The sequence below is a fragment of the Condylura cristata genome, unplaced genomic scaffold (assembly GCF_000260355.1).
Source record: "Condylura cristata isolate star-nosed mole 26May11 unplaced genomic scaffold, ConCri1.0 scaffold00026, whole genome shotgun sequence".
Taxonomy (NCBI): Eukaryota; Metazoa; Chordata; class Mammalia; order Eulipotyphla; family Talpidae; genus Condylura; species Condylura cristata.
This window is the reverse complement of record NW_004567127.1, coordinates 5,430,980-5,440,522: the sequence shown is the minus strand read 5'-3', so window position 1 is coordinate 5,440,522 and position 9,543 is coordinate 5,430,980. Positions and strand designations below refer to the sequence as shown.

Genomic DNA, 9,543 nt, shown 5'->3' with positions numbered 1-9,543 from the left:
TAAAAGACCCATAAACATGTTGGTAAGGGCCTTCCCTGGTGGCACAACAGGTTAGGATGCAGCATTGCAAGCTGGCCACAGCCACTTTAATCGAGTTGGATCCCTGGCCTGGTAGGTGATCCACGTGGCGCGGCAGACCTCTCCTGTCTCCGCTGCTGCTCCTCTCAGCGGTGTACTTTGTGGATCTGCCTGTTCTGCTCCCCACTCTGTCTCTGGTGAATCCTCACACCGCCCCTGCACCTCTGGCCTGTATTCCAGTTCTGTATGTATAAATAAATAAATCTTAAAAAAAAAAAAGTTGGTAAAAGTATTTTATGAAGATTTGTAGTTTCAAGAGCTACGGTGATTATTTCAGGTTTATTATTTGTAAGGAACTGAACAATAAGAATTTGGCAGAATTAAGTCATTGGTGGGGTAGAGATGAAAAATCAATATTTTCCAGTTAAAGTATAAATACAAATATCTCATATAAATTCTGCTATGTTGTTTTTCAAAAACAATAATGTGCCTTTGAAAGATTACACTGATTTGATAATTATACTTCCAAATAGTCTAAAAATTTGTTTTCTTTACGTTCTGTTTCAGCATCCTCTGATGAAGAAGTAAAATTTGACCAAAGAATGGCAAATACTTATGCCACTGCTTCTGATGGCTACTGTCTTGCCGAACAGGACCAGTACTATGGTATGTAACAAAAACTTACTGTATAATAGTTAATATTATAGAGTGGGGAGCAGAACTTTCTTGAATTATGATTAATTGCAGAGATTAAAAAATGGCTATGAACTAAAGACCTTATATTCCTTAGAAAAGAATATAATTAATTTAAAAAATCAGTCATACTAAATGTAATACAGAATCAAATATAAAGAAGGAAAAACACAATAATTTAAAATTATATTGATTTAAAAGTAGAATTAACATACTAATTGCAGTTATTCTTAGGAGCTAGCTGATGCTGATTCAGTTGCAATTTAGTAAATGTATCTCAGAGGAGCTATTCAATATACTTGAACGTTTTTATCTTAATATAAGATTTCTGGCAAAGGAAAGGAAATATAAATCAGAATGCATCAGGCAATAGGAATTTTCTCCAAAAAGAATAAGGTTATAATGTAAGTTTAATTTTAAATGCAATTTTCTTTTAATTTGAACTCCAATTTTCATGTCAATGGACATCAGCTGGTATTCTTCAGTCTTTTGACAGTACTCCAAAAAGGGTCGTCTTTAACAAAAAAGTTACACTGCTTCTACTAGCACTCTTTCTTAATTAGGCTCTTCTTCTATTTGAATAGATCAACCTTATATACAGGTTTACATTGGACAGGATGCTATAAGATTGCAAAAGGAATAAAAAGTATATTGTCTATCAAATTTTGATGGTGGATTTGAGGGTCAGAGTAAGTCTCATCTGGTGATTCAAAACCATAAAAACCACAAATATTACTAGTTAAAGATGCAGAACAATTAAGTATTCCTTGATCATTTTGGAGTCAGTTCTCTGAATTTAGAATTAGTAATTCTCCAGAAAGCAAAAGTAAAAGTAAGCTGCTCTTTTGGAGCTCTTAGTAATGATCAAGTCTCCTTGTATAGTTTATCTGCTTTTGCACACCATATTTTGTTTCATTCTTATAGTAACCCTATGGGGTAGGTGAACATACCTCCAGGTAATTGATAGACAACAAAAGGAACAAACAAAATCTAGTAATTTAAATCAGCAAATAGCAAAGGAGTATATGATGTTAAGATGTTTTTCAAAAAGATACCTTGCTTGGAATAAACAGATAGCTGTCAAACTGTACTTCAGTTTGGGGGTGGGTGGGATGATTTATTCATTCATTTTTCTATGGAACTGATGCATTGAAAGTAGTGACCCATAACAAGAGCCATGCAGAACACGTTCTTCCATTCCAAACTCTGGGTGATCATCATTTGTGTTTAAGAAGGGACACTGGGTTGGCAGGGAGCCAGTAGCAATTATTGCCCTTTTCCCCAGCTCCTGAGTAACCTCTCCCTACCTCTGGGAAGGCAGCACTTTTCATGCATTGCGATTCAATTTACTGTCTGTCTCTCATGTTGGACAGCAAGTCCCTGGTATAGAGGTGATATATTGAACTACCTCTATTTGTTAGGCATAAGGCTCTTTGACATTGGAGAAGAATTATGAGGCCCTCCCTGGTGGTGCAATGGGTTAGGACACAGCCCTGAAGGCTAGCCACAGTCGCCTCAGTGAGAGTTCGACCCCCAGCTCTGAAGAGACCCACATGGCTCAGCAGACCTCTCCTGTCTCGCCTACTGCTCCCCTCAGCAGTGTACTTTGTTGATATGCCTGTTCTGCTCCCCACTCTGTCTCTGGTGAAGCCTCTCACTGCCCCTGCACCTCTGGCCTATACCCCAATTCTGTATGCATAAGTAAATAAATCTTTTTTTTTTTTTTTTAAAAGAACAATTTGGAAATTTTGACTTTTGGCTATGTGTTTTTTCTTCTTTTTTTTTTTAAACTAGATATTTTGCCAGAGCAAATCAACTATCAGATGCATGACACTGATTTCCAAGAATCACCTTATTGCCAATATTCTACTGTCCAGTTTCCTTCAGCTGTACCGTCACCATCCTTACAAAGGCATTTCAACACTTACAGCTTGGATTTACAACTCAGTGGTGGAGAGTATGGACTTGGTTATTGTGAACTAAATAAACCTACTTATGTGGTTGCCCTGGATGCTGAAGATGGATACCCCAGAACAAAGAGGTGCAGACTCAGTCATTCTTCCATACGAATTAAGGGACAGGAAGAACTCTGTGTAGTTTGTGGAGATAAAGCCTCAGGATATCATTATAATGCACTTACTTGTGAAGGTTGCAAAGGTAAGGGTAACCTTAAAATGCCTGAAATCTCAGTGTTCACTGGAGAGTCATAAGTCTTTAAGCATGTAAAAGTGTTCTAATTATTTAAAATGTGAAAATATAAAACAAGGGAGAGTCATTGATATATTAAGTTAGTCAGTTCATTGGCTCAAAGACATGAAAATGGAACGTAAGAAAATTTGATTCAATTTTAATTTCACTTTTGATCCAACTTTAATTTACTTAAGTAAATACATTTATATATTTTATTAATATAAAACATGTTAAATAATTATAACATCTAAGAAACATATTTATATAAATAATTAATATAACACATAAACAAATATATTTATAAATTCAAATAAATATATAGACTCATTTATATATTTAAATAAAATTCAATGTTTATTTAGCAGAAGTTTTCTACTTTTTTTTAGATGAATCTTATGTTGGAGTAGAAAACAACCTTTAGGATGATCTGAATATTATGCATTACATCTTCTCAGATGCTTGATAAAAATTCATGCATTAGGAAGTTGAACCTAAATGACTTCTGAAAGTCTTATCTGGAATGCTTTTTTTGAAAACAAATGGGAGGTCTGCACGTGGATATCACTCTTAGCAATGGCATTTTCAAAGAGTAAAATCTTTATGCAATTTGGAACATTTCTGTGTTGTTTTTATTCACAAACCTGGTATTGGAATGGAACCTGGAAATGATTAGACCTATATATATATATACTGGGTAGAAATTCAGTGTGAGGTTTTATTGTTGAAATCTCACAACTCAACCTTGCACAGAATAGCTAAAGCCCACACTAAACGAATTACCTATTTAATGAGTAGCTGGGAAAGTATTTGTGTGATTTCACAATGCTGGCCAGGGATTGAACTCGTGCCGCAGTGGCTGCAGACAACTTCATAGTGCTGTGCTTTAAACCGTTGCACCAGGGAGGGCTCACAATATTTTTTTTAAGATTTATTTATTTATGTTTACAGAACGGAGGTACAGGCCAGAGGTGTGGTGGGTGAGATAATTCACCAGAGACAGAGTGGGAAGCAGAACAGGCAGACTGACAAAGTACACTGCTGAGGGGAGCTGCAGGTGGGTCAGGAGAGGTCTGCCATGCCATATGGGTCATATGGGCTGGGGATCAAATTCATGCTGCAGTGGCTTGGGAGAACTTCAAAATGTGGTGCTTTAACCTTTCGCGCCACCAGGGAGAGCCCTAATTTCACAAAAATGTTTTTAAATGCTATGACCATGTAGTAGAATCTTCTTGGTATGATGGAGCTATTTAATTTAGTTCACTTTCCAAAAGTTATTGAAAAGAAGAACCTTGAGACAGACATATTAACAGAAGTGAGGATTAATACAGTTATCTGGATAGACATTAAAAACCAAAGGAAAGATATTTTATCGAAATAATTTAGTTGATTACTTTAATATGAAGTATGTGTGAATAAAAACCACAAATGATAAACATACCTAAAATTAAAAACTTTTTTATTAGGTTTTTTTCGTCGTAGCATCACCAAAAATGCTGTATATAGGTGCAAGAATGGTGGTCACTGTGAAATGGATATGTACATGCGTAGGAAGTGTCAAGAGTGCAGACTGAAGAAGTGTAAGGCCGTAGGAATGTTGGCAGAATGTAAGTGCCACTATGTTTTTTGAGAAGGATTTTAGTTTTCCTTACCTTTTTCAGAATTTAATACATTCTATTCATGTTATCATTTTGAACATCAATATACATTTGTGGAATCAAGTTGTTTGTCTAGTGGCTGTTAAATTAGAACAGTTACCAATGTAGGTAAGTATTTCTTCATACCTTATTCTAATCCTGCATTGCTCTAACTTTGTGAATAATCATATTTTTACTTTTAATTGACAACCCTTTACACATTCTTAATCCAAAGTTACGTCATGATCTAGAAAGAACAGAATTTGGGCTAATCCTTCCTCTTTTTCTGTCTTGTAGCTTTAGAAGTGTACCTGGGTTGTGGAGACTAAAAACACATAGGTGTTAAACCCAGCTAAGTGGCAGATTAGTACCTAAGTTTCCTTCTCTGGTCATTGTGTTTTTTTTTAGCATATAAATTACGTGCTATCACAGTAATACTAAGATTTTGGCATTCTTTCTTCAATTCCTCCTATTCCCCAGGGTTCAAAAGCTGACAGTAATTTAAACATTTGTTTTTTCTTTATAGAGTATGCTAATTTTTCTTTTCACATCTAATCTAGCCGTACAGAAACTTTTATTATCTTGCATTTACATCATCATTATATTAATTTCACGACCAGTAGTACTTTTTCTCATATTACTTCCATCTATTTTCACCTACTGTAATAATCTCTTTCAATTTTGGTTTACTCCTGTTCAATAATATTGCATTATTCAATATATTCTTGCAATGCAATGTTTTGCTTATATTATACTTAGGCTTATTATGCTTATTATGATAAAATTCAAACCCTTCAAAATTTTTTTTACCAAAATAATTCCTAATATATTAAATTCTGGGATCAGAACAGATTTTTAAGGTTACCTTACAATTAACCTGAATCCTATCAGCTTGGACTGCTATAACAAAATACCTTTGTCTTGTTTTGTAAGAAAAGAACTTAACTCATTTAAAGAATCTCAAGATATATTTCTGATCTCATGTTTTAAAAACGAAGTTAAAACCCTTAGGTAAGGTTGTTCAACTCCTGGGCCCTTTGATATTCTATGTTGCTTCCAAGATAAAATATGGGCATTTTTCTAATAAAAAGGTCTAACTTTATAATTGGAGATTAAAAATAAAATTTTAATTTATGTTTAAGATGACCATATAGTTTTAAGCAGATAATTGTCAAAAGAGAAGGAGAAAGTAGTGTAGTAAATTTAATTGTGTACGTAGTTGCTTTAGAAAGAGTTCTTTGTAAACAAAGACAGGTCATATATTTGTACAAAATGAGAAAAATTTCTTCAAACCATATAATCTTATTTGCTGTGCCTAAAATATTTCATCTGCCTTTTGTAATATCACAGGTTTGCTCTCAGAAATCCAGTGCAAATCCAAGAGACTTCGAAAGAACTTTAAGCAGAATCACTGCTACTCTACCATCAGAGGGGAAAAGGAGGTAGCAGACAAGCTGGTATCATCTATCACTAGATCTGGAAAAGTGCTGAGGCTTTTCTCATAACGTTTCTTTTTCTATAATGATGATGCTTTGTTTAATAAGTGTGTATTCTCATTTTCCCCTTATATTTTCTTTCAGATTCAGGAAAGCCTGGAACTAACTCAAGAGGAATATCAGCTCATTAACAACATTGTAGTTGCTCATCAGAAATACACAATTCCTTCAGAAGAAACAGAGAAATTTGTATGTGTTCCTTGGTGGCAAGAATTCATTTATAATTCTGTTAGAGAAGAGGAGCATAAACTTAAGAGTTAAAATAAAAAAAAATTTATTTATGCATATAGAACTGGGGTACAGGCCAGAGGTGCAGGGGCAGTGAGAGGCTTCACCAGAGACATAGTGGGGAGCAGAACAGCCCGACTGACGAAGTCCACTGCTGAGGGGCGCAGCAGGTGGGCTGGGCGAGGTCTGCCGCGCCATGGGGGTCACCTCTGGGTGGGGATCGAACTCAGGCTGACGTGGCTTTAGCTTCTTAGTGCTGTGCCACCAGGGAGGGCCAAAAGTTTAAATTTTAAGTGGCTATTTGCAAGGAAGTAAGGCTCATTTATCATTTCTTTGTGTTGATTAGCTTCAGGGACATGCAAATCCCGAAGTGAGCTTTTTACAACTCTCAGAGACAGTCGCACTGCACATCCAGGGGTTCATGGATTTTACCAAGGGTCTCCCAGGTAAGCATTTCACTTTTGGGAAGAATTCGTTTAAAGCTTTATTTATTTTAAATATTTTTTTATTGAGCTAACATTAATATACAACTTTACATATGATTCAGAAATATAAGTAGCATCACATCCACCTAGATTCCTTAATTTGAAGAAAGTTCCTTATTTTATTTTTGGATGTAGAGGCACAGGGCTTGAGAAGACCCACCAGAGACAGACTAGGGAGCAGAACAGCAGATCTACTGAAATTCACTGCTGAGGGGAACAGCAAGTAAGACAGGAGAGGTCTGCTGTGCCATGTGAATCAGTTCCCTGACCGGGGATTGAACTCAGGTTGCAGTGGTGGTAGCATTGAGGCTTAACCCCTAGGCTACCGGGGAGGCCCCAAAAGTTTCTTGTTTTAAAGGAAGTGAACATTTTAAGAAAACAACCTCTATTTTGCTATCAAACTGCTTCTAAATGCAAAAACATGTTTATTTTATCAACTTTAATCAGGAAAAATGAATATATTTTAAAGTATTCAAATGACATTATTAAATGATATTATTAAAATTCTACACCTGAAAATTATCTTTTCGTCAGCTAAATATTTCAAGCAACTATGTTATATTTTCTTAAAGGATTTGAAAATTTAACCGAAGAGGATCAGACCACATTATGGAAGGAATCAAAAATAGAAGTGATGTTCCTTCACGTGGCCCAACTTTATAGTCAGAAAAAATGTCTTTCATCAACTGCTGAACATGAAAAAGGTCAATTAACTCAGTCTTTTATTTTTTTAAGGTTTATCTTACTTACTTATGCATATAAGAACTGGGGTGTAGGCCAGAGATGTAGGGGGTGAGAAGGTTCACCAGAGACGAAGTGGGGAGCAGATCTACTGAATCACTGCTGAGGGGAGCAGGGGGCTGGACAGGAGAGGTCTGCTGCGCCCTGTGGGTCACTCGCTGGCAGGGGATTGAACTCATCCCACAGTCGCTGACATTCAGCTGGATAGCACTGAGAGTTTAACCCCTGTGCCACCAAGTGGGCCCTTCGTAATAACAGCTTTAAAGCTACCACTTGTTGGGAATGTTTCCTAACAGAGATTAGAGAGGTTGCATTTATTATCTATACAAAGATTTAGAAAAAAATATCAGATCATTCAGCTCATTCACTGAATTTGCACAGTCAAAGTGGTGAGACAAGTGTTATTTATTCTACGGAAATATTTTGTAAACGAAGGTTGTCCTTCAGCTGGGCTGACAGGTAATATGTCCATTCCAAACTATTGGGTGGAAAAGATTGGTCAGATCTGTGATTTCATTTTCTTAACCTGCTTTGAGAATAAAAGGTCATGGGCAACATTATGGACTGATGAAAATGCATTTGATATTAATCTCTTTTAGGGATTGCTGAGGAATTTATTACTACACTGTTCTACTTCTACAAAAGAATGAGTGAGCTTAATATTACTCATACTGAATATGCTCTACTTGCAGCAACAGTTGTGTTTTTTTCAGGTAAAAATGATTCCTGAGTGACAACTTGGCTTGTTTGGCAATGAAATCATGAAGTTTGTCATTCATTTTTGCCAAGTGTACTAATTTTATTTCATCAAAATTGTCTTTATGAGGGTATTCCTGTCCATTTCTACACATGCTGTAGTTTCTTATATATATCTTAAAAAATGCCTTCTTAGCCTGAAATTGCATTGCAGCTCTTCTCCCATTTCTCCATTCTACTTTATAGGAAATTAAAAGAAAATTATCCTGTAATCCATTTCTTTCTTCACCATTCCTCTTGTAGTCAGACTTGGCATCTTTCCACTCCCACTATAGCTTGCCAAATCTTCAGGAATGTGGCACTGGTGATTCCAGTGGCCAGTGCTCAGGCCTAATCTTGAGTCAGCAGCTGCATTCGATAGGACTGATGACTGCCCCTCTCTTTGAACACTGTCATTATTGGCTTCATCATTCATTTCCTTTGTGACATGGCTTTTTTCAGTTTCACTCGAATTCCAGCATATCACATGCAGTTTCTCTTTATTTTTCTCCCCACTACCGTCTGTATCTGGCTCCTTGGTTAATTTCTCACCTTCACACTCACCGATAATAGTATCCTGGGATCAGTTCTAGCCCTCCTTCATTTGAAATTTCACCGGATCTCATTATTTTAAGCACCATCTGTGGAATATATGCTGACAATGAAAGTGACATGGAATGCAACATGCCGAAAGGTGAACTGCTCTCTCCGATCGCCCATCCTCCTATCCTATTCCCCCATCTTTATCAAATGGTAATTCCAGCCTTCAGGTTGCCTGGCCCCAAATTCCTGAAGTTGTTCTTCTCTTTTACCTATATCAAATATGCAGCTCATCTCAAAATATACCTAGAACTCAGTTACTTGTCATGCTAACCTAAAATACCACCAAACTTGCTTTTCTGTTTCTGTTCTGCCCTAGTCTATTCCCTATACAGCAGCCACAGTGACTCTGAAAACATGACTCAGATCACATCATTCTTCTGCTCTAAACCTTTTAACGATTTCTTATTTTATACAGATTAAAACAAAAGTTCTTTCTTGTCTCCTATTATCCTTTTTGCTTGCATCACAGCCACAGTACCTTTGCTGCACACGGTCCTTGAAAATTTAAGTAGGCTCCTGTTACCAGTTTTACTATATTTGAAAAATCTGTTTGGAAAATACTTTCCCAGATAGCTACATTGTTCCCTCCTTCACCATCTTGGATCTCTGCTAAATGCCAGCTCTGATTAACCCTTAAAAAATAGCTACTGGGGGCCCTCCCTGGTGGCGCAGCGGGTTAAAGCACAGCACTAAGAAGCTCAAGCCAATTCAACATGAGTT

General features: G+C 36.5%; 2 protein-coding genes across 2 annotated transcripts in view; both read left to right on the top strand.

Moving 5' to 3' along the window:
• Positions 1-620: 620 nt before the first annotated feature.
• Positions 621-9,543, top strand: part of LOC101629252 (bile acid receptor-like) — a 10,435-nt gene continuing 1,512 nt past the window's right edge. Inside the window, 10 exon segments of the mRNA XM_012730019.1 lie at positions 621-684; positions 2,506-2,868; positions 4,365-4,505; positions 5,886-6,019; positions 6,116-6,220; positions 6,606-6,705; positions 7,317-7,448; positions 7,836-7,915; positions 7,917-7,944; positions 8,085-8,198. Coding sequence (XP_012585473.1) covers positions 621-684; positions 2,506-2,868; positions 4,365-4,505; positions 5,886-6,019; positions 6,116-6,220; positions 6,606-6,705; positions 7,317-7,448; positions 7,836-7,915; positions 7,917-7,944; positions 8,085-8,198 — 1,261 coding nt within the window.
• Positions 6,957-9,543, top strand: part of SYCP1 (synaptonemal complex protein 1) — a 62,429-nt gene continuing 59,842 nt past the window's right edge. The window contains exon 1 of the mRNA XM_004689612.1: positions 6,957-6,967. The gene's annotated coding sequence lies outside the window, so the exon portion shown is untranslated. The remainder of the gene's footprint in view (positions 6,968-9,543) is intronic.